Raw genomic sequence first — 24,805 nt, 5'->3', positions numbered from 1 at the left:
GGTAATAATTTTAGGATTACAATAATATTAATAGCCCTAGTGCATGTGCTTTACATGTACAAATACAAAACACACCTATGGGATTATTGTCCATATTTTAGGCAAGAAGAAGCAAGACCTCAAGAAGGTTAAACAGCATACCTAAGGCCATATTGTATCTTTAATAGTGGCTGAGCAGTATCTACCTAACTGTCCATCTATGCATCTATCCATCTATCCATCTACCTACTTATCTACCTGCCTACCTAGAGGACCATCTGCCTCCATGGTCCAAGTGATTTTTTCAACATCATGGCACCTCATACAGTACAAATGGATGAGTGTTTTTTATTTGGCAACCTGATTGTGTCAATAGTTCATAGTGTTTGTAACATAAAGACTCTTGAAAATGTCACATGAATTTTCATGTGTATAACCCATAAAGCTTATAAAGTCATCCTGCATTATATAACCACTTTAGAGCAGAAAATCTTTTGAAGTCAGGTTAATTTCTTGTGGCCATTCAGCACCACTGTATTTTCTAGCCATGAAAAATTAAGTGGATTAGAGAGTTCTAGCTGCTTTGTAATCGCAAAGACTAGTGCAGAAGACGAAAAGGCATTCTGAATAATAGAAAAGCATATAGTCAGAGCTGAAAGGGATAGCAGGCACATGTGTATTTCAAAGGGGCTTGCGGTTGTGCCCGTCTAAAAATCAGACAGTATCTACAGTATATTTACTCACATATACTTGAAGACATGAATGATGGATATTAGACTTAGACATATATAACTGAGATAGTTCCAATTTTTAACTTTAGAAAGATTTGGGAGATAAAACTTGTCTCTTAGCTTCATTTTCAGTCATTAAATATGAATTTCAAAAGCCCATCATCCCACTTTCAAGAATGTGCCTAAGATTTTTGTTATCACCAAGGCTTCCTGCTACTACTGTATTTTCCCCTTATCTTTGTGTAGGTGCATATGTATATGAGTAAGTGTAGTGTAATAAATACAAATTAAAATAAGAGGCTTTTTTTGTGTGTTGAAAATAAGGGAAGAGTCTCCCTCCCTCAACCCCACTCTCTTCTCTCTTTTCTTAGAGCATTTACTTTTGGAAAACTAGTAATTGTAAGCACTTTTTCTCTTTGCAATGCATGTCAATTTATTTAAAAGCTAAATAGTCTCCTACAAGCTTAAAGATCCAGGAATGTCTCTCTTTGAGAGGTAAATATACAAAAAGATAGTGCCCCTCTTTCTCAGTTTCTGTGAAAGGTAGAAGCCTAACTTCAGAGGCCTCTTGAATTTTGCTTCAAGTGGCAAAATTACTTCCAGTCATAAAGATATAAGGAGGTTATTTTTTCTTTGAATAAGGCCAATTAAGTAACAAGATGGTCACTGCCAAATACCAAGTGAATTTAGGATGAATTATGCGTGACAAAGGGTGCTCTTAAGTTCTCCTCAGAACTAGTTACTGTTTACCTTGAGGACACTGCTTGGCTATGTAATAGGGTCTTTGTAATCGCAGTGGATTGGCTATGATACACATTACATTCTGGTTTACTGATTATTCAATAATGAATGTGTTTTCTTTCCCTTCTACCTTGGTGGAGAGATTTTTTAGGTTGGCTAAAGATTTTGTTTTTAATTATATTTCTCCAAGTGTAGTTAAATGCTATAGAGCAGGTTATAAAAGGTTGGCAACTTTTTCTGTTTGCATATAGTAAACATTTTAGGCTTTGCAGGACATGAAGTCTCTATTGTAAATGCAACTCCTTCCTTGTTGCACCAAAACAACCATATATAGATTATAGGTAAATGAATGGGTGTGGCTATATTCCAAAACATGATTAACAAAATAAGCCTCAAGCTGGATTTGGCTCACTGGCTGCAGTTTGCTCACTCTTGCTCTAGAGACATATGAATTTTCAGTGTAATGATGAAATATCCAACATAATACATGACTAAAATGACTTGTCTTGACTAAACCGGACTTAACTCCAGCCATATGGGTAGGGTGTAAAGTGGTGCTCTATAGAATGTAGTATTTTTTTTTTAACTTTAGTATACTACATTTTTAGTAGGATGCTTTATCTAAACATAGTTTTATCCTTCATAACTGGAACTGATGGGTAACAAATTCTGAGATGACTATTTGAAAGAGTAAATTTTGTTTGCAAAAAACTTCCAGTGTCAATAGCCACCATTTTACTCAGCTCATTTTCCAAAAGTACACAGAGGTCTGTTTTATATTTACTTTTGTTGAGGCTATTACTCAAAAATAAGGAGACCCACAAGGATTATCTCTGATAGATTTTAAACAGCATCTATTTCCACAAAGTTCACCGTTTGTGCCACAAACTCAAGAGACCCATTCACCACATGGCTGCATTTATGACACCGCCTTTTAGTAAAAGCTGCAGAACAGGGTTGTTTTTGTTTTTTCAGCTTCAAATCGTTATTTCAAAAACAGCATTAAGGATCATTATTATTGGAAAAAAATATTTTAAATATAAGAATATAGCTAACTCAAAATCTCAAGGAAATAGATGGATTATGAATTCAGGATTTTTCATTGACAAGAAGTTCTGCCACCATTCATTATTTATTAAAGTTGGGACCTCACGGTAAACAACAGCATCTGATAAATTGCAGTCTTGTTTTAGATAGGATATTACATATTTCTTCTTAATATATCCATAATTAATAGTCTCTAGCATTCTAGAAAGATGTACTTAGCCTCTGCAGCTGTATTCTAAGGAAAGACACCATCTTCTTACAGTGAGTGAATGAGGCTGTCCTCTAGAAGAAAGCCAAGGACAAATATGTAACTCGAATTGGTAGAAAAAAATAGATTTAAAGTATTAAAATAAGGGTTTCTTTTTTTTCTGGCTATGTCCAGATGCATGAAATTTATACCGAATAGTGAGGCAGCCCCACACTGGACTATTTTTAGAGCTCCTGTCACAATAGGATAAAAGGCATGCTTTACTCCTGAAGACCCAGAATATGATTATAAAGGGAAAACCCGAACCTCAGTAAATGTTCATTCTTTTTTTTTTCAAGATTGTCTTATTTTTAACAAGAGTCAAATAGGAAACCTAAAGAAGTTTGACATCCAGTTAAACTAAATTTACATTGAATTTTTTAAACCATAATTTTTCTCTCTTTCTAGACTTCTAACCCACTTTTCCTGTAATTCAGAGGAAAACAAATTAGTCACTGTCTATCAGTTAGGATACCACAAATGGTTATGCAAAGCATTTATAAACAATACCTAAACCAACAAGGCTACTTGCTACACTGATAAAGCGTAACAAAAAGATTTTAAAAAATCATAACATAATTTTTGGTGAGGCCTGATTTTTACAATTCTTGGCTTTGAATCAAAATCACTGTCTCTGTGATCCATATTATATGTAGCATTCTAGTAAATGCAAATGGTTTTACTAGTCAAAGCTCCATACTTTCATATGAAATATGTACTTTTAGATGTGCTGTTTTTCCCATGGTCTACAGACAAAAAAAGGAACTTACTGGTTAGGTATATAATTATTACACATTAAATCCTTAAGGTTTTAAGTTGCTTAAACTTGCTCAGCTTTTTTTCACATGTATAAATATTCCTTCCAGACTGGTATGGTAACGATCATTTGTTTCCTCAAAAATTACTAGGATATAACCTAGACTGACTTAAAAATATCTTGTTTTCCTGAAATAGCAAGCCATTAGTCACATATTTTTTACACTTTGTTTTGCCAACTTCAAGTTCTGAAATAACCCTAACCTTACCTGTTGTGCATCTTCCCATTTTTCCTTGTTTTCTTCATCTAGAAGGTTGCTAACTATTTGAAAGAAGTTCTGTAAATTAAATTAGATAAAAGATTTAATATTACATGAGAGAATTATACTTTTTAATAACACCCATTTGGGTTGACTACGTGGTAAAGGTATAAGCACTGTGCAATATTGCTTTATGACCCTAACGTAGTATTCTAGAAGATCACTGAGGATCCTTTTACAGCACCGTAATTCTAGGATTTTCATATACCTTCATTTTTGTACTCTGAGAGGAGGTCAGAATAGGGAAAACACTTTCACTCAAAATTATTTGTTCCATTATAGTATCTATATTCCACTCTGTAATGTCATTGTGTAATTATTCCATACAAGTAACTTTGATCCCGTCTGTAACGAAAGTCATCTGTATTTGTTTCATTACAAGTTGTCCTGTTAAATTGTGAGTCGTGGTTGTTATTGCAATGTTGTTTCAAAGAACACCCCTAGTAAGACTATAGGCAAAGTGGAGGCAAGACAGGCTCCCTCAGTTGAAATCTTGACTCTGCCCTTCCTGGCCATTATACTTTTACAACTACCAATTGCAAATATTAAATAAAAGTTTCTAAGTTCCTGACATATCACACATGCTAAGAGCAGGTTTTCAAATTATTACTCTTTACTCCTCTGCCTTTTGCCAGCAAGCCAACATGGGAGAATGAATAGACATATAACATCCTTGCCATCATTCTTGTCTCTAACTGTTAAAGACCTATTGGCTTTATCTTCGCCTAGCAGTACCCATTGGTTTCTGGTTTTTCTTTCATGCAGGAAGGTCATTTTGATGTTCATATTCCATTCACAGTGGACACACTGACAGAGAGCAGGGCTCTGTTCAGTTCTATTTTGCAAGTGCTCATTTCACACATGAAGGATTTTTACCAGAGAGAGACTTTTCTTTCCCTTCACACTACACTGTGCCATCAAGACACAGGAACCAGGAGAGAACAACCAGCGTGCCTTTGAAGGCGAGCTGTGACTTGGGGGTCACAGGAGACCTGAGAAGTGTAAAGGGAAGGCATGACGTTTATCTTAAGTTGCATAGGCAGTGGTGGGTTGGCTGTGTTATCAGAACCCATCTCTTCTGACTGTCTGTGTGTAAGTTAGCAGTAGCACTACTTCATACTGACACATTAACTTGGACCAGGACTCCCTTGAGGGCAGAAATAATCATAACCTGTTAGTCTCATCAGTCTTCCTCCCTACACAGCTTCTCAAAACAGGCATTTGCACTAATTTCAAAGAAACTCACCTGGGTGCTATTAAATGAAAAACAAAGCTGCTTAATTTCCTCTTCTCTTGTGGTTTGAAGCTGTTAGTGTCTATATTTAATTGCCCTATTTGTGCTATTTGTTTTAATAGTACCTGGCAATCACATGGTTGAAACACGGTTTGAGTCATAACCTCTATAAAAGTTACAGAATATTTTATGCAACTCTTAAAAAACCTGCAAGTCTGTTTTAGACCCGTTTTTCAATTCTTTCAGCCTTTTTGTACTACCAGCCATTTTTTTCCACTTAGAATTTCCCGCTTGAAGTGTTAACATTTGAAGGGCTTAGTCCATTGAGCTCTAACTCTACCTATGGTCAGAAAGAATTAACCTTCAGAGTTCTCCAATTGCCTATGGCTGGTTAACTCAGTAGGGGACATGGTGCTAATGAGGCAAAAGTTGCAGGTTTTATCCCTGTACATGCCAGTTAGCTGTGCTGAGGTCCATGACCTCGGTCTGCATTCTAACCCCTGCCAGCTTTCATACAAAATGCATGCTGCTGCTAACAAGAGACACCAAGAGAACAGGAAGCAATTTGTGCAACTGCATCTCCATTTCTGAAAAAAAAAAAAAAAAAAAAACATTTCACAAAGCATGTTTTGCTGACAGTGGGTCGGTGACTTCTTGCTGTACATGAAGGCCACTGCATACACAAAATTCCTTGATGAAGACAATAAACTCAGAGTTCAGTTCTTTTTTTTAAATCACCAAAGGGCACACATAAAAAACACAAATTATTAAAATACATGTTGGGCCAACCAAACATAGCATTTTGTACTATTCTTCAAGCATTCTGTACTCTTCTTCAAGGCTAACAAATGTGGCTTTACTAAATCGGAGTGGGAAGGCAGTACAGAATAAAGTTATTTGTTCTCACTATTGATTAGACTTTGGAATAATCAGTAGTAGCGCCCTGACTAATGAAATCCATGTAGGGGCACAGTGAGCTAAGTCTGAATGTCTCAAGCAGTGGGGCAGCATTTATGGTGAGACTAAGTCTTTCTTGTTCATCAGTGTATCCTCAGTGTATATAATGACTTGCTCATAGCAGATATTTAATAAAGTCCTAAATTTAAAACAAAATTTAAGTTGCAAAGTCAGTACATCTCAGCTTCTCTTTCTTTTTTATTTTTCCAACTTTAATTTTAGATTCAGGGGATACATGTGCAGGTGTGTTACCTGGGTTTATTGTGTGATGCTGAGGTTTGGAGTATGAATGATTCCATCACCTAGGTACTAAGCACAGTACCCAGTGGTTAGGTTTGTAGCCCCTTCCCCTCTCCTTCCCTCCCTCCCCACTCTATCAGTCCTCAGTGTCTATTTTTGCCATTTTTATGTGCATGAGTACCCAATATTTAGCTTCCACTTATAAGTGAGAACATGCAGTATTTGGTTTTCTGTTCCTGCATTAATTTGCTTAGGATAATGGCCTCCAGCTGCATCCATGTTGCTGCACAGGGCATGATTTCATTCTTTTTAATGGCTGTGTAATATTCCATAGTGTACATGTACCACATTTTGCACCTCAGCTTTCCTAAAAAGATTTAGCACCATTTCTTTCAGCTGGCCTTGCTCTAACTTGTCTCATACATATAGAATATATATATATATATATACACACACACACACACACACACTATATATATGTATATATACACATACTAATACATACTGAATATATATTCACTTTGACATTTACTAAACTATCAGACTGATAAATAGAACCAAACCTAACAGAACAGCACTTTGAAGAGGAGACTCATGACATTTCAGGCCGCATGATTGAATTTTTCAAAGTATGAAGCTGCTTCTGTGGTAGCGGAGCCACTACTTGCCAGTGTTCTTTTAAAACTCCATTAATGGTGATAATAGTTCTCTTTTGATGATTTATGGATTAGGTCACTTATGTCAATCCCTAAAATAAAAAGGTCAACACCTTACAGTAAGTTTTTGTCTCATTTTTTTGCTTTTTTTGTTTTTTGATTTTTTTTTTTTTAGTCAGGCCTGATCTCCATGACCTAGACTGATTTGAAAAACTGAGTGTCCTTGGCAGAATCTGAACTGTTTGGAGTTTGAACGAGGCAGACCCAGTTTAACATTTTCCCCATCAATTATTAACTGTATGGTTATGGGCAGATGTTGCCCACCTATGCTTTATATCTTGAATCTGTAATACAAGAGTAATAATAGCTACCTAGCAGAGCTATCGTGAAGCTTGGAGTTAATTCTTAACACAGTATCTGATGCATGGCAAGTGCTTGATATATGGCAACTTTATGATTTTATTCCCTTTATGTTACATATTTTTTTATGACTGGCTGCATGATTTGTATTCATTGCCGCATTATGGCAAATATGCACCTATAATTCTGATACAGCCTTTCACAACCAGTAGCATTCTCCTCTATCCTCTTTAATGTCTCTTCCTCTCTCAGCAATATGTACAGAATAGAACTGATTCACTACTAACTCTGGGGAACATAATTTGTTCAGCAGAAGTCTCTTCTTTCTAAGAATGTGCTCTGGTGGGAGAGGGTTTCAGGGTAGTTAGTATTAGATACCTACTATGTGAGAGGCATTATGGTGAATGGTTGTGGTACACAAAGGTCAAAGAGGCATGATCATTCTTTCTTTGCCGGAAGTATTACAAAAATCAGGGCAATAAATGTATGCTATAAAAATAAGCATAAATCCTTCTGTGGCATTCAAAGTAGAGGTCCTAGATTTGGCTATATGAGACAAAAAGGACACTTTATTTTATGGAAAGCAATAAAAAATTCTGTTTTTACTTCTGACTGGCATCCACTTGGCAGATTTCTCATGGATTATATACAATTTTTTATAAATATACTAAAATATGTCTTAGCATTTTGCTTTTGCTGAATTCCTATTTCCATGGAAATAGAGTTGTAGATTAGGCTAGCAATTTCAGCCACAGGAAATGTGCTCTCCTCCATCTTAACCAGTAGCAAAGTGGTTGGACATCAAGGGACTAAGACAAGCCCTAAGAGTCAGATTTAGTAAGGTAGATCTGAAGGTTTGAAAGAATTACAGTGACTCTGACTAGAAATATAGGGTGAACTACAGAAAGGCTTAACAAACAAGGAAGCAGGGATAAGCCATTAGGATAAGGATGCATAACATAGGATAGATCATTGATCCCCAACCTAGAGATCAACTAGTTGATGGCTGCAAAGCCATGTGTGATCCAGCCACTTCCTGTCTCTCCAACTTTATCTTATGCTATCCTGCCCCATACTCTATTTGTACTCCAAGTTCATTAGACTTCTTCATGCATCCCACACTCTTTTCTGCCCTGCCTGTAGAACTGTTTACATGCTGTTTGCTTTCTTGGACTGCTATTCTTTCTGTTCTATACTCAGATAACCTTTTATTATCCTTTATGTCCAGATTTACATGCAATTTCCTCAAAAGGCCTTATGAGATCATCACTCCCCCCTCCCCAGTTATACAGTCTGATATTTTCTTTTTCTCGTGGTACTGTGTGACCTTTTTTGGAAGTATATAGGATTTTAAGGTTATGGTTTATTTGTATGATGATTGGTTTAGGGCTTTTTCCTCTACTAGTTTATAATCAAGTTATTTCTATTTTGTTCACTCTTGTGCCCCCAGTGCACAACATCAGGCACAGCAGCATGTAAATACTCAACTATGTAAAACTGATGAATTACATGCCCACTGTGTGTAAGGAAATGGGCTAAGCATTCATGGATTTTTTTTAATAGAAAACAATAAATAGTTTATATCTAATTTGCTGCCTCTTTTTTGATTCAACACCCTCCTCTTCCAGTGATGCTTTTAATGTTACCAGGGCTCTCCTTATGTCCAGGGAATAAGAGATGACACTTATTTTTACAGATAAGAAAACTAGTTATCTTGAGTAAATATGGGATCGAACTCTTCTTATTTTCAACAGCATTTGAAGACTCAACATCATCCTTGAGCACAAATACATACTTTTGAGAAGTCGTAGGACTATGGAAGCAGCTGTGGATATTCAACCCTGGTCCTTAAACTCACATGCAGCAACAAGCAAGGAATGGGCCTCTTCTTCCATAAACCCACGAACTTCATAAACCCAGTTCATCCTATGCCAAACACAAGGAACCCTCCCTATGCATCACTACCCTTACCCTGCTCCTGGCAAGATGCATTTGGTAGTACAAGTGCTGCTTTGTTCAGCAAAGGAATGGTATAAAGAAAGTTATAAAAATATCAGCCAGACAGTAAAGTCAGGGAGCTTTGGCAAGAAAAAAGAATGAAGAAAGGGCATCACTAGAAATCATTATCAATAGTCCAAAATAGTGATTATTAAGGCCTAAAGGAGAACAGTGGATGTGCAAATGAAAAAACGAGGAAAGGTATACTAAATACTTAAGCAGAAATGTATTTCTTTATTCAAGTAGTAGCTATTGAATGCCTTCTCTATATTTGGCTGTTCTGTTCTAAGTGCTGTGAATATGATAGTGAACAAGACATATGAGGGTTACTTCCCTCGTTGAATTTATGCTCTAGTGGGTAAAGAGAAGAAAAAGTAAGCAAATACATTTAAAAGGATGATTTCAGACAGTGATTGCAGCAGTTTGAATATGATGCCTCCAAAATTCAGCTGTTGCCAATGTAATGTTATTAAGAGTTGGGGCCTTTAAAATGTAATTATGCCATGAGGGCTCCTCTCTTGCAAATGGAATTACTGCCCTTATAAAAGAAGCTTCCTGCGGTGTTTGGCTAACATACCCTTCTGTTTTCCACTATGTTAGGACGCAGGGTTCCTCACCTCTTAGAGGTTGCAGCAACAAGGGACCAGCTTGAAAGCAGAGAGCAGCTATCACTAGACAACTGAACCTGCCACCAGTGCCTTGATGTTGGACTTTCCAGCCTCCAGAACTGTGGGAAATATATTTTTATTCGTTACCAATTAACCAGTCTCAGGTATTTTGTTATAGCATCACAAATGGACTGAGACAGTGACACGAAAACAAAATAGGTTATAGGAATAGACTGAATAGGTCAGCAGGGTGTGTGTGTGTGTGTGTGAGAGAGAGAGAGAGAGGGAGAGATTACTTTAGATTAGATAGTCATCAGGAAAGAACTTTCTAAGAAGGTCACATTTGAACTGAGACCAGAATAATAAAGAGACAGCCACACAAAGACCTGAGGAAGAGAGTTCCAGAAAAAAAGGGAAGAGAATGTTCAAATTCCCTGGGTAAATGACAGTCTGAACAAGTTTGAGAAACAGAAAGAAAGATAACGTAACTAGAGTTGAAGAGGGGGCTGGGTGAGGTGAAGGGATGAAAATATTAATAGAGGGTGAAAATGATACACAGGGGTCAGGTAAAGTGAGGCTTTGATCCCACAGTGGTTCCATTACATGAGTTGTATTAAAAATCAAAGTCTAGTTTTGGCCACTGAGTGGAAAACAAAGTATAGGAGAGTAAGAGTAAAAACAGGAAGGTTAGAATTCAGTTTGTCTTAATTATTGAGGCCAAAGATGATGGCAGCTTGGTTTAGAGAAACGACATGATGACAGATTGCATGGGAGGAGAAGCACAGAATCAAAAGTCAGCCTTTCGTTCTTAGCCCAGGTAGCTGAGAATGATGAGTTAGCCATGCTACCACATAAGAAGCAGCAGTGTTGAGAAAAGAAAGTGAACTTTGTTTTGTTCAAGTTGAATACGAGGGATCAACAACATAGCTAAGAAAAGAGACCCAGTGGGCAGGTTTAACTACAAGCCTATAGCTCAAGAGGTAAAAATTTGTGAATAATTAAACTGGAGGCTTTTCAGACAAAAAAAAATTTAAGATTATCATGACTAGAGCTGAGTGGGATGAAGTCATGGTTAAAACATTGAAGGTAAATTCATAAGAAGAGAAATAAATAAAAAAAGATGACGAAGTAAGAAAGAAAGCAGGAAAGACAGGTAACAGAATAATATAAATTTTAAATCCCAGCACTTTGGAAGGCCTAGGTGGGTGGATCACCTGAGGTCAGGAATTCAAGACCAGCCTGGCCAACATGGTGAAACTCTGTCTCTACTAAAAATAAAAAAAAATTAGCTAGGCATGGTGGTGCACACCTATAATCCCAGCTACTTAGGAGGCTAAGGCAGGAGAATTGCGTGAACTCGGGAAGCAGAGGTTGCAGTGAGCCAAGATCATGCCACTGCACTCCAGCCTGGGTGACAGAGCGAGACTCCATCTTAAAAAAAAAAGAAAAAAAAAAAGACTCTCCACTGCTGAGATTAATCCAGAGGAGACAGACCATTCTTTTAACTAGGTAAAAATCCAAAGAGTGTTCAAAATACAGCGTATAGGTTGGTGCAAAAGTAAATGCGGGTTTTTTTTCCATTAAAAACTGCAATTACTTTTGCATCAACCTAATAGTAGATCTCGTTTTTTTTTTCCCCTGATGCACTTGGCTGATAACATTTGCATGCATGATACATAAAACCATGAATACATCCATATTATAGATTAAAGTAGGGATCACAGATTCCCTGTGTATGGCTTCAACTCTACCTCATAGTATCCTATTCTAGTCAAGAAAGTATACTGAAATGAAATTAAGTAAGCACAACATTATTATGGAAATCATCTTGAGTTTGCTCTTAAAAAAAAGTAGTAAGTAATCTCTAAAGAGTGCTCTAGGTACTTTTTTGGTAATAGGTGAATAGGCAAAATAACTCCTAATCAAGCAAGACCAAGAGGCCCAATACCATGGTTGAGACCTTTTATCCAGAATGTTTATCCAAGCAGCACATCAATTGAGCACTGGCAACTGAAAACTAACAAGGATTCAGAAAGGCAGAATATTATAATACAGGATGCCATCTAGCAGGTTTCAGAAACCAAGGCATAAGAAGAATATGATCTAGAGTCAAAAATCTGAGCCACTGGAAAACTGGAAGACAAAAGATAGGGTGACATCTGAAGGACAAGGATATCAAGGTCAATAGTGGGGTCTGCAGTAGGCCAGATGACCTGACCTGACAGTGGTATTCAGAGGGCTTCTGATGGCAGGGCTGGTCTGTCCTTGCTTTCCCACTGCAACCTGCCAGACCAAAAGGAATGTGAGAACAGATAATTGAAACTAATATCTCCTAATAGTCACTAGGTCAGCCAGGAATGGTGGCGTACGCCTGTAATAGTCACGTGGTCACAAAAGACCATGTGAAAAAAGTCTTTAAGAACACATTTTAAAAAAGACTTCTTATAGCTCTGACTCATTGTGAAAACTGCATAAGAACATCGTTCCAGGAATCATTGTCTTTCACACTAATCTCATTGCTTTGCCATGATGTAAGAGAGTTTAACCTGTGGAGTCTCAGAATAGCTCAAATGGGGAATTTTTTATACAATGCTCTCAGTACCTCTGAGTTACCTTTAGGATCAAGGACTCCAACAAGAGGCAACAGAGTAATTCTGCTGTGAGGTATACTAGATGGGATGAAGCTAAGTGGAAAGAATAAGTCATCCAATCTTTAGTGCTTTGGGGCATGAGCTCAGTATTGCCTACAGTCCTCTTTTAAAAATGAAAGGTAAAAATAGTTAATGATACTAACACCATTAAATACGATTTTTTCCCCAGAGACAGCCTGGTAGAACACCCAATGTTATAAAAATATCATAACTCAGTGTGACAAAATCATCATCATATTCAGACAGGAGATGCTTCTTAAGTGAGGAATAAGGTAATGAGTGATCCCTCAAGTTTGGTAGGCCTGGCTGATACACTTAAGGGCCACCATGTGAGAGAAGCCTGCACACATCACAAGTTTAGACCCTTACAAGACTACAGGCAGTAGTCACAGCAGGTCCAGTCCTGAAGAAAGATGACTGACACAGACCCCTTCAATAAAAGAAAATTCTCATAGTCCTTCAAGATTCCTTGTTATAGGCTCACTATATCTCAGCACTCCCCAACCCCAAAATCGTTATGTTAAAGTCCTAGTACCCAGTAGCTCAGATGTGATTGTCTTTGGACATAGGGCTGTTAAAAAGGAAATTAAGTTAGAAAGAGTGAATCAGGGTGGGCCCTAATCTAATCTGACTGGTGTCCTTAACACTGCATGTTCTCACTCATAGGTGGGAACTGAACAATGAGAACACTTGGACACAGGGTGGGGAACATCACACACCAGGGCCTGTCATGGGGTCGGGGGAGGGGGGAGGGATAGCATTAGGAGAAACACCTAATGTAAATGACTAGTTAATGGGTGCAGCACACCAACATGGCACATGTATACATATGCAACGAATCTGCACATTGTGCACATGTACCCTAGAACTTACAGTATAATAAAAGATGAAGAAAAAAAAAAGAAGAGGATATTAGAACACACAGAGAGACACCAGGGATGCAAGTGTGTAGAGAAAAAGACCATGTGTAAAAGACAGAGAGAGAAGGCAGCCATCTACAAGCCAAAGAGAGAGGCCTCATGAGAAACCAAACCTGCCGAGACCTCAATCTTGGAGATCTAGCCTCCAGAACTGTGAGAAAATAAATGTTTGTTGTTTAAGTCACTCAGTTTGTGGTATTTGTTATGGTAGCCCTAATAAACCAAAACATTCTTCAATAAAAACTTTTTAAAACAGTAGAATATTTGATAATAAATGGAATCACAACATAAAACCATCTGTAACTTTTACTAATGCAAATCTCAATATTTTCTTGACTCTGAAGAAAATAATAGGAGCTTCGGAAAAGGTAAAACTAGCAGTCTCATGTTTTATTGTATTTTTTAAAAACTCGACCAAACTAATTTATTTACTGCACATGGCATTTACCAGCTGATACATTGCACTTCATACATTCTTAAAACTACTTTACCTCTCTTCCTCTTCCTACGTGGTTGTGTTGCATACTCCGGGCTCTTCTATGGAGCTTGTTAGTTCCCCTCAGTTACCAGTTATCTTCTAGATTTGTTCACGGTAGGATTTAACCATGTTGGGTTGTGAAGCAAGATCTATTGCTTCATATTTCACCCACTTAAGAAAGTTATTTGCCATTAAATTTCTTATTGTCATGTTTACAATAAGGGCGGGGTTTAAATATTATCTAGGAAGTGATGCTAGTTATGTTAGGCTTTCTATACCACAGAGAAACAATAGGAAATCTTCTCAGGCTGTTAAGCATTGAAAACAGCAGCCATTTAGATGACTTGGAGTGATTGTTGGCTGGGAGCTACTGTCCTGTACCTGGCTTATTTTCTACTGAGCCAGGCGTCCTGGCTATTGATTGAAGCAATTTTTCTTATCCCCTTGCTCTCTAACTACAAAATGGCCCTTCAGTGCTGACCTTAAAGATGAGTGCTGCTTTCTTTTGTTTCCATTTTCCCTGATACATTCCCTGCCCTTTTCTTCCATAATAAGTGAAAAAAAAAAAAAAAAGCAGTGCCCACACTCCCTTAGGTGGTTCCATGAGAAACATTCAACCTTTCTTTCTTGGCAGGAGAGATACCAATTACATATCTGCATTGGCAGTAGCTACCTGTGCTCTAAGGACTGTAAATTTTTGTTCCCTTTTTGTCTTGTTGGATGATAATAATAGCCACATTTCTTGAGACCTACCAGGTGTCAGGTACTGAGTAAGTACTTGACATAGAAAGTTTAACCCTCACATGAATCCTATAAGGTAAGTACTATTATCCCATATTGTTGAATAGAAAATTGAGGCATAGAGTGGTTGAATAACTTGTCTTGCATCACAGAGCTAACAAGTGTTAAAGCCACATCTTGAAGGTCAGAGCAAGTACTCTTAGTCATCACACCCTACTCCCCTGCTTCCATTCCCTATCTCCCTTACTCATGTTTGAGAAAATTATTAGCCTTTCTGGTTACACAATACCTCTTGAGCAGAGGATCTCAAGGTATCAGGTTGTGTTTTGAAGGCTAGAGTTGTACTGTAATTCCAACCCAGAAAAGCCTTCCCAGATCTTATTTAGTCAACAAAATTATACTGCCTCTACAGATGAGGCCTATCATTATATGAGGGTATTATATTATCATATTAATAGTTGCTTCCAAATTTATCAACCCAATTTTTAATATAAAAAAGCCAATAGTGTCTGGCATTAAAACCAATGGAGAAACCATACTCCAAGGTCTTCACCAAGTGACTTAATCTATTGATAATCAGCATGGGAGTAATCCATGGTGCAACATATCGGCTTGCTCATCAAGTGTTTTAAGATAAAAGATTTGGCTGGGCGCAGTGGTTCATGCCTATAATCCCAGCACTTTGGGAGGCCAAGGTGGGTGGATCATGAGGTCAGGAGATCAAGACCATCGTGGCCAACATGGCGAAATCCCGTGTCTATTAAAAATACAGAAATTAGCCAGGCGTGGCGGTATGCACCTGTAGTCCCAGCTATTCAAAAGGCTAAGGCAGGAGAATTGCTAGAACCAGGGAGGCGGAGGTTGCAGTGAGCCGAGATCATGCCACTGTACTCCAGCCTGGCGACAGAGCAAAACTCCATCAAAAAGAAAGAAAAAAAAGATAAAAGATGTTTGGTTTTGTTGAAATTACTACTTCTGCTTTCAATTTAATTCCTTGATCACCTACCTCTGATCATTCGTTTAGAATATAGTCTGAACTTAAAAAAGAAATCAGAAAACTAAGGTTAGAGCTTCCTATTTAATCTCAGCTATTGAGAAACAAATTTCTTAAACCTAGCGGATGTATCAGATAAACAAGTAGTTTTCCAATGTTGAGTAATGACCTGTTTCAAGGTCATGATTAATTTTTCTTAATGAAATAGAAAATAATTGAGAATACCAGAGCGTATTATTACACAGAGTGAGGTAAATATTATTTTGGAAAACTCTAGTTTTCAACTGCATGTTAATGTAACTGTGTGTTTTACAGCAAGTCACAGTCAAAAACATTGGGAAAACACTGATCTTCTGTTAGGTCCACAGAAGTGTGATCAATGAGTAGGAACATGCCTGGGTAGAGACTGGTCCTTGTATTCAGATGAGTTTCAGGAACACAGTACACTGTGAGGACCTGTGGACATTTCTACGTGTGTATTTTTTCCAATATTTTCTTTCTTTGTCCCCCAAATCTAAACTGTTTCAAGGGCCTTTCTTTCCTTCCATGAAGATGTTTCTTTCCTCTTTTCTGACCCACTGTCACTAAGACATGGTCTCTTCTTTTCTCATATCTAGGTCACTGCCATAGCACCTCCATGGGCTTATTCCCCCTCCTTCCCTACTCTTTCTCTACTCACCAATCCATGTTATTCACCTTTTCAGACCATCTTTCTAAAAATAATCTTTATATTTAGTAAATCTGTTTATAGCGAATCAAGTTCAAACTCTTTTATGTGGCCTCAACTTTCCTGCCTTTATGATCTGCATTTTCCACCATGCACCCTATTTTCCAAAATATTTTCCAAAGTAGGATGAATGGTGGAAAATGCAAATCATAAAGACAGGAAGGTTTTTCTAATGGACATGCCATTCTTACACTATTTCTATACTTTTGACTGCATAGTTTAATTATTGAGTATTTCTGTACCTAACTTGCTTCTCCAGATTCTATCTTAAGTTCTAATTCTACCATGACATCTTTACTTACTGCTGTTGTTCAGACCTCTTTCGAAAATTCATAGAAGTGGAACATGCTATACTTATATCACTCCAGTATAGCCTCATTCAAGTTATTTTTTTTCTTCAATGATATCATAAGCAGCTTGAGGCCAAGGCTCATGTTTTTCTTCTATGTTGGTAATTAAAATACTAGCAATAATGGTATTATGTGGTACTTACTATGTGCCAAGTAATAAATAAATATTATGTATGGACTGTTATATATTTCTGAGCCTCACCATATCCCTGAAAAATGGATAACAGTTAATCTTCATGATTCACAGATTTTATATTTCTGAATTCACCTATGTGTTAAAATTTATTTGTAATATTGAAACTAAAATGCACAGCACCATCATAGCCAACTGTGGACATGCACGAAGTGGTAAAAATTTTGAGTTGGCCAATGTGCACTTTTCTAGCTGAGGTCTAACATGATGCTCTGCCTTTTTGTTTTAACCCTTATATTATAACCAAGTATCCATTTCAGATCTTTTTATTGCCACATGTTTCATACTTTTGGGGCTTTTTGTTTTGTTGATTTCACTGCTTAAAATGAGCCCAGAATGGTGCTGAAGTAGTATCTAGTGATCTTAAGTACAACAAAGTTATCCTATACCTTACATAGAAAATAAGTATGTTAGATAAACCTTGTTTAGGCATGAGATAAAGTGCTGTCGGCTATGAGTTCAATGTTAGTGCATCAACAACATACATTAAATAAGGTGTATTTTAACTGAAACACACATAAAACAAAGTCATTTTGATTGGTTGATGAAAATGTTGTGACCAGATTCTCAAAGGGACCTAATCCTGTATTTCCCTTTGGAGCAATGGTTCAGTATTTGTTAATTCAGTGTCTGCTGTAATGTTATAGACTACACCTATCACAAATAATGAATTGACTATTATCTCTTCTTTATTTCTTTTTTTACAGAAACTAAGAAATAAGGTAGACAAAGATTAAGTAACGTGCCTGAAGATACTAAGATAGTTGGACAGGCTGAAATTTGATTTTAAATATGTCTGATTAAATTTTATTAAGTCTTAAAGTTTCTGGAGCAAGCAGTGCCAACTCAATCCTCTACTGATAGAATAAGATTCAGAATGAATTATTTCAGTGGTGAAAAAAAAAGTAAATGAACAAGTTTTTTTTCTTTTTTCCTCTGAATTAGATATTCAGAGCAGTTTTCTAATATTTTGTGAAACAATGTAAGTTCCTCAAACATTATTATATTACCCTTAGTTATTCATTAATTATATCAACAAATATTTGAGTGTCTACATGCTTCAAGTACCAGGCTAAGCCCTAGGGACAAAATAATCTCTCAAAGAGCTTAAAAAATATTGCTGAAGGCAGACCTAGCAACAATAATTATGATGTTGTGTGTGAAAGTTCTGTAGTACGGATGTTTACAAGATTTCAAAAGCCCACAGAAGTAGAAAAAAATCTAATCTGCCTGGGATTTGGTGAGAAGACTTCTGAGAACAACAACAACAAAAGCTATCTTTAAGCTGGATCTTAAAGAAACATAAGTTAGATGAGAAAAGGGAAATCTGGCTGGGCGCAGTGGCTCACGCCTGTAATCCCAGCACTTTGGGAGGCTGAGGCGGGCAAATCATGAGGTCAGGAGATGGAGACCATCCTGGCTAACACGGTGAAACCCCGTCTCTACTAAAAATACAAAAAATTAGCGGGGCGTGGTGGCGGGCGCCTGTAGCCCCAGCTACTCGGGAGGCTGAGGCAGGAGAATGGCGTGAACCCGGGAGGCGGAGCTTGCAGTGAGCGAAGATCTCGCCACTGCTCTCCAGCCTGGGCGACAGTGCGAGACTCCATCTCAAAAAAAAAAAAAGAAAAAAAGGGAAAGCTATACCACATGGCTTTAATGAATAGTCTTGGAGTTATGACAGTCCAAAGGTTTGGAAAAGAATATGCTTGAAGGGAAAAGTTTTTGAAATATGTTCTACTAGTTTTCCAAAATAAAATTATTACTGTGGCTTATCATTCCAAAACATATAGGCACATTTTTATTGTATGAGGTTTTTACAATTTTAACATCTCATAAATCAAGTTTGGGACTTAAAATGAAAGACAGCTTAGTATTGTCACAGGTATACACACAGCAGCTTTTCTTACATACAGGGCACAAATAAAGGTGTATATTATAGGTAATATTGTCTAAACCAGGATAAAATATAGTTTTATAGTCATATCCAAAGATGGGTACTTTCAGGAAAGAACAGGATCTTAGAGGGAACTTCATCTTATGACCCGACAGCTGACCAGACAAAGCCTCTGCACCACCTCTTCAGGGTACAGCTGCATATGTTGCATTCACTTCTCCTCTTAGAGATCTAGTGAGTGGCTAGTTGAAAATGGTGATAATGTCATAAATTATTTCCTTTGTTTTTTCTCTTTTTACTGATCTATTTCAGTTTTGGCATCAAAAATAATCAATGGGTATCATATATAGGCTTTGATATGGACTTAATCATAGTATGCAACAGTTGCCAAAGAGTTAAGTGGCTACACACAGACAGAGTAATGAATGAAGGGAAACAGCTTTGCTGGTAGTTAGCCCATGTTCCTTACTGAAGTAACTGTGCCCATTTTAATGGAATTTGGTGTTGATTTAGTAATGTGATACTTTTGGGATTCAGCCATGCATATCTTTTTTAAATAAATAGAAGTGATACTCTTTTACTTTGATAAGTTCTAATTATCTTCACTGGATAATCAGGATGGAATAAGGAAAAGCTATACACTTTTTTGGTTTAAGAAAAATGTAGGGGTTACAGATATTGCTTCTTCTTTTCTCCATTGTCAATGGCAGCAAATTATTGCTCTTAGTAAAAGAGGACATTAACTCCAAGAACTTAAACTGCAGTGGCGCATGTGATTTTAATGCTGTCCCTCAGTAAGGTGAATAATCTGGGGAAAGATTAACTTCACAATTTTATTAATTTCTTAAGGTGAATACAATATTCTGATTTATGAAGTTGTCAAGCTACATGTTAAAGCAATGAAAGAAGAATACTGTACTAACGTTTAAAAATAGGTTTGTTGTGAATTGATTTAGGAGATGACAACAATAATAACATACAATTTGAAATTTTAAGGGTTCATACAATTCTATGGATTTGTTAGTTAAAATACTTACATAAATCTCTCACATTCTGAATTACTATTACTGAACAGAGATAGATAACATAAAAAATCAATGTTTTTATATACAAATACAAGAACAAAGGGTCTTAGTGGTATTTAGAAACCCTGCTGAATTAAATTTTTCATGAACGAGTTTCCTCCATAGGCCAAAAAATAAGTTACCTTTTAGAAATAATAATGACAATTAAAAACAGGAGTCATTTTAACTTAAGGACCTCATGTGTTGGGAGGAATCAGGCCAATTCTTATGATCCTAATTCATAATTTTATTTATTTATTTATTTATTTAAGACAGAGTGTCACTCTGTCACCCAGGCCGGAGTGCAGTGGTGTGATCTCGGCTCACTGAGACCTCCGATTCCTGGGTTCAAGAGATACCACCTCAGGCTCCCGAGTAGCTAGAATTACAGGCATGCACTACCATGAATTGCTTTTTTTTTTTTCTTTTGTATTTTTAGTAGCAACAGGGTTTCACCACGTTGTCCAGGCTAGTCTCAAACTCCTGACCTCAAGGGATCAGCCTGCCTTGACCTCCCAAAGTGCTGTGATTACAGACGTGAGCCACTGCACCTGGCTTAATTCACAATATCATCACAGCCATATTAAAGGCCTTCAAAAGTTTTCAAGGTCTTCATGGTTTAATTCATTTGATTTTCAATAGAAAAAAAATATGCATATGCACATATTTGTATGTGCTTGTGTATGTTTATTGGAGTACATTCCAATAATTTACTAACCAGATATCCAAACTTTTCCTATGATCTTGCTAATATAAGCTATTCTGTCTGTAGTAGTTAGTATATAGTAGACAATTCTATGTCTCTTTAATCAAAATATCAAATCAAGTTTTTAATTGAGTACAACATTACCAGCCATTTTTAATAAAATACCTTGCACATAACTACATTTAAAAGAATATATTCCCTTTAATTTTACTTAATTTCTCTTTTACCTTTTCTCATCATTTTCTACTGGAAAAAGGATGAAAAAAGTTCACGGATACCTCTGTGATTATTACCACTACTTTTGTTGTTAATACATTCAACAAACATTTGTTGAACATCTTCTATAGACAGGATTCTATGTGAAATCTTATTTGCAGGAGGTGGGCTGGCACTTGGCTAGGGTCCAAAGATGGATCAGAAACATGTCTTTTTTTCCGAAGATTTGCTAATTAGTGCTGATAATACAAGATATGATGAGATGCAGAAGCGGAAATGCTCTTGGAGTTCGCAGGCCCATAAGACCTGAGAACTTCAACAGCAGATTGAGATAGACCAAGCCGGTCTGAAAACACAGAGGAAGCAAAGACCCAGAGCCAAGAACATACAGTGCTTTCAGGAATCAGGAAGTGGTTCATTTACCTCAAGTGGCTGGTCTGTGAGGAGAAAGAGTAATCCACACATGAGGCTGGAAAGGTAGGTAACCTACATATGTGGAGTGTACTAGGAGGCAGTATAATGACTTCAAGTTGTCATTCGGGGAGACTTGAAGCTCTACCAAAGGTTTTTGAGTAGACAGTGACATAATCAGAGCTGTTCAATGATAAATTATAGTACCACAGTATATAACATTGCTAGGGATGTAGGTAAACAGGCGAGGGAGGATCAAAAGGAAGAGGCCACAGAAATCATGTAGGCTGAGGTAATTAGAGGCTGACCTGGATGACAGTAATGGAAAGAGAGAGGAAAGAATGGATGAAAGAGGCATTAAGTAGGCAGACGCAAGAGAAAAGAGAAAAGGAAAAAGTCAAGATGGCATTTCAATTCTAGCTAGGGACTACTAATTCTATTTTTAAAAAGTGGAGAAATGCAAGTAAACTTGGAATTAAGATTAGTTTATGCCACATTAATCCTGAGTTGCTAGCCAATTAGAAATCCCCAGAGCCCTTGGACATGGCAAAAACTAAAGTAATGTGAAGTTCAAAGAATATTGATAAAGATTATAAACCAGAGTTTATAATGAAATAAAGAAGACAGTAAATATTTGCAAATTCTTTGTATAAAATTGTGGGAAGTAGAATACAAGAGATAAAAATTCTTTGAAATTTCAGATAAGAGAAAAGGTCATCTGGAGTTCAGAAAGACTTAGCAGAGTTGAGCTAGAATTATGACAGGCAGAGATGGGAGAGGAAGGAATTTCAGATAAGGAGGGCATTCCAGATGCCCCAAAAGACAACAGTAAAGTTAATGACATAGGAAAATGCAGCTGCCATTTGTGAGGCAATGACGAGGACACCAATGTGCTTAGGACTTTGTGTATACTTCCTTTGATGAAGTAGGATGGAAAGAGAGAAACCTATTTCTGACTAGACTAAAATGAAACAAGATAATTAGCCAAATTGCTCTATTTAAGTCAAACCAGCTAATGTCCATGACTAAGCAACTGGTTAATGGAATTTTTCATTGAATTTATGCACACAAGTAAGTAGCTCAGTCAAAATACATTCTAAATATAAACTGGTCACATTAATTTCTTGAACTTGCACACATAAGAATTTTGAAGCCCTACACTTTTGAGAGTTACAGATTATTTCATGGAGTACTTTACCTAATGTTTCAACTGTGAACAGAGTTTATGAGAATTTTTTTGAAATCACAACTTATATTTTGTGTCTAAGACTTTAAATGCTATTTTTAATGTAAATATTAATAGAAGCATTTCAGAACTACAGGGAAAAGTACTTGGTTACTTTATTAACATTTAAAACAGGAAAAAAAAGTGTTTCATCTTTGTAAGAGAAAAGCATCTTTGAAATGTTCAAAAGATAATAATCTTCCATCCACTCCAGGCAATGTACTTTTACAATTATAACTTTAAATACGGACAGTGGTGATTTAATATAGAATTCAGCACCAATAATTCTCATAGCAGTTTCTTTCAGCAGTATATGCATATGATTTTAGCAATATATGTACCTCTATACAAATTAGGGTGTCAGTATTATTTATGAAAGATTCCATGATTCTAAAAAGCCTTGTTTTCCTCTTTCCTTCAATAGCTAATTAAAACAAAACAAAACAAAACCAAAAAAATCCTGTATTTTCCAAGGGAAATACCAATAAACTTACAAATTTAGAGTAGGCTGAAGGAACACAATACCTAATCTGGGAGTTTTGCCAAATCTTTATTTTAATGAACTTTATGCAGAGATGCAGTAAGAACATTATGCTGAAAATGCAGAAATGAACTCAGCAGTCTTTGTAGAAGTACCTTTTAATCTACAGCATAAAAAGAGTTAATCTGAAATGCAAACTGTAGTTGCATTAAATATGCTTTGTTTGCCATTCAATAAGCTTTGTTTTAATGGCAAAGGCAATACTGACATTGGGTGAGTACTTAAACTTTATTATGGAAATAAATGATGTTGTTCTAAAAGTCTTCCAAAACAAGAAAAATATGCTGTGAGAAGTTATTGAATTTCGTATTTTCTTAGCTAGAACAATTTTCTATTTGCCTTATATTTTCAGGGAATAGTTTGATAAAATTAAATATGTTTTTCCCCCACTAATAGCAAAACCCTAAACAAACTTTAAACTATGTTTTTTTGCATGTTATAGTTAATGTGTTTTCATTATGCTTAATGCACTTTTAATAGTCTCCTATGTCAAGATGGTATATTAAATGTGGGAATAAAATATCCATGATACCACCTTGAATTTGCTATAGTGCCTTTTATCTGGGGGCTCAAAGCACTTCATACAGGTTCTCATTCAGTATCTCCTTGAGGTGTAATATATGCATTTTATGGGCGAGGACATTGAGGTGGAGAATGACTAAGGGAACTGAGGTCATTTCCAGAGCTCACACTAAGCATAACTTGGATGAGCATTCTCTTCCTCCAGTCCGCCTCCAAGACGGCTGCACTGGCTTCGTGGGACCAAAAATTGATTGCATCTCCACTAGCCCTTTCCTTCACGAACTTGTCTCCCTTACCTGGACACCATCAGATGCAGGGATGTAACTTGCCCTTTTAAATGTGTCTGTCACATTTCTCAGGATCTCCACAGACATCAGAAGATCGCCTGCATAGAAATTTTTTCTCTGAGTTAAATCCAACAGTGTCTTGGTCACCTGGGACATTCCATCACCTGCCAGCATTCGCTGCCCCTTAGCAAGGTGCTCTTTAATCTGTGATGGTCAAAAGAACAGAGCAAACATCAGAATCTTCATTACCATTTATCTGAATAACTTCATCAAACAACTTTATTTAAAATTGCTCAATTAACTTAAAATAGCCTTGCAATGCTTGGGAGGATTTGAAAACTGTAAATTGTGTGTATCCCATACTCAGATGGATAAACATCCAGCATGCAAGAATTAATGAGTGTATACTTTTCGGCAGGCTTGACAAACTTGCCATTTCTAGTTAGAACACACAATTCAACACATTTGGGAAAATGTGTATTAATTTAGGTTCTTAATTGGAGTAAAAATCAAAAATACTTTAGCATGTGGTAAACATGGGGGACTGTTTAGTAAGGTGTGATCAGAGATGGGAGATTATAAACACTTCAAAAATGGCCATTTTTACCAACAAGCTGAGCTTATTAACTTTTGCCTTACCTCTTAAAATGAACACATCTCTATAGAGCAGCAAAGAAAGTTATTAGCAGCACAAATTTACTTATAATATCTTTAAACTTTGGAGATTTACTATGACATGATTGAAAACCAGATTGCTTTAGCTTTTTTTTTTTAAAAAAAAACAGCAAAAACAATTGAAAACTCTCTGCTGGGTCTTCAGCAACAGAATGAATTATGAAAATGCAAAGCTTAAATTAGTTTGATGGTCAGAGAAATGTGCTACCAATTCTTATATTTGCTTGTTGTACAGTTCAAGGGAGGAAAAACATCTTATAATGCGAAAGAATAGTAAGGTAAGAGAAGGTAAAGAAATAGCAGGAATCCATTATACTTTCACTTGTTTACTAAAAG

The 24,805-nt window shown here is 36.6% G+C and overlaps 1 protein-coding gene across 2 annotated transcripts in view; it reads right to left on the bottom strand.

The window, feature by feature from the left end:
• Nucleotides 1–24,805, bottom strand: part of ADGRB3 (adhesion G protein-coupled receptor B3) — a 750,487-nt gene that overhangs the window by 371,256 nt on the left and 354,426 nt on the right. For both annotated transcript variants that reach the window (XM_003809552.7, XM_057302535.2), the window contains exons 9-10: nt 23,804–23,998; nt 3,771–3,839 (exon numbers count right to left, since the gene is read on the bottom strand). In XM_003809552.7, the coding sequence (XP_003809600.3) occupies nt 3,771–3,839; nt 23,804–23,998 (264 nt within the window). The remainder of the gene's footprint in view (nt 1–3,770; nt 3,840–23,803; nt 23,999–24,805) is intronic.

Source organism: Pan paniscus, chromosome 5 (genome assembly GCF_029289425.2).
Source record: "Pan paniscus chromosome 5, NHGRI_mPanPan1-v2.0_pri, whole genome shotgun sequence".
NCBI lineage: Eukaryota > Metazoa > Chordata > Mammalia > Primates > Hominidae > Pan > Pan paniscus.
Note: the sequence above shows the minus strand (reverse complement) of the source record. Positions and strands in the feature narration are given on the sequence as shown.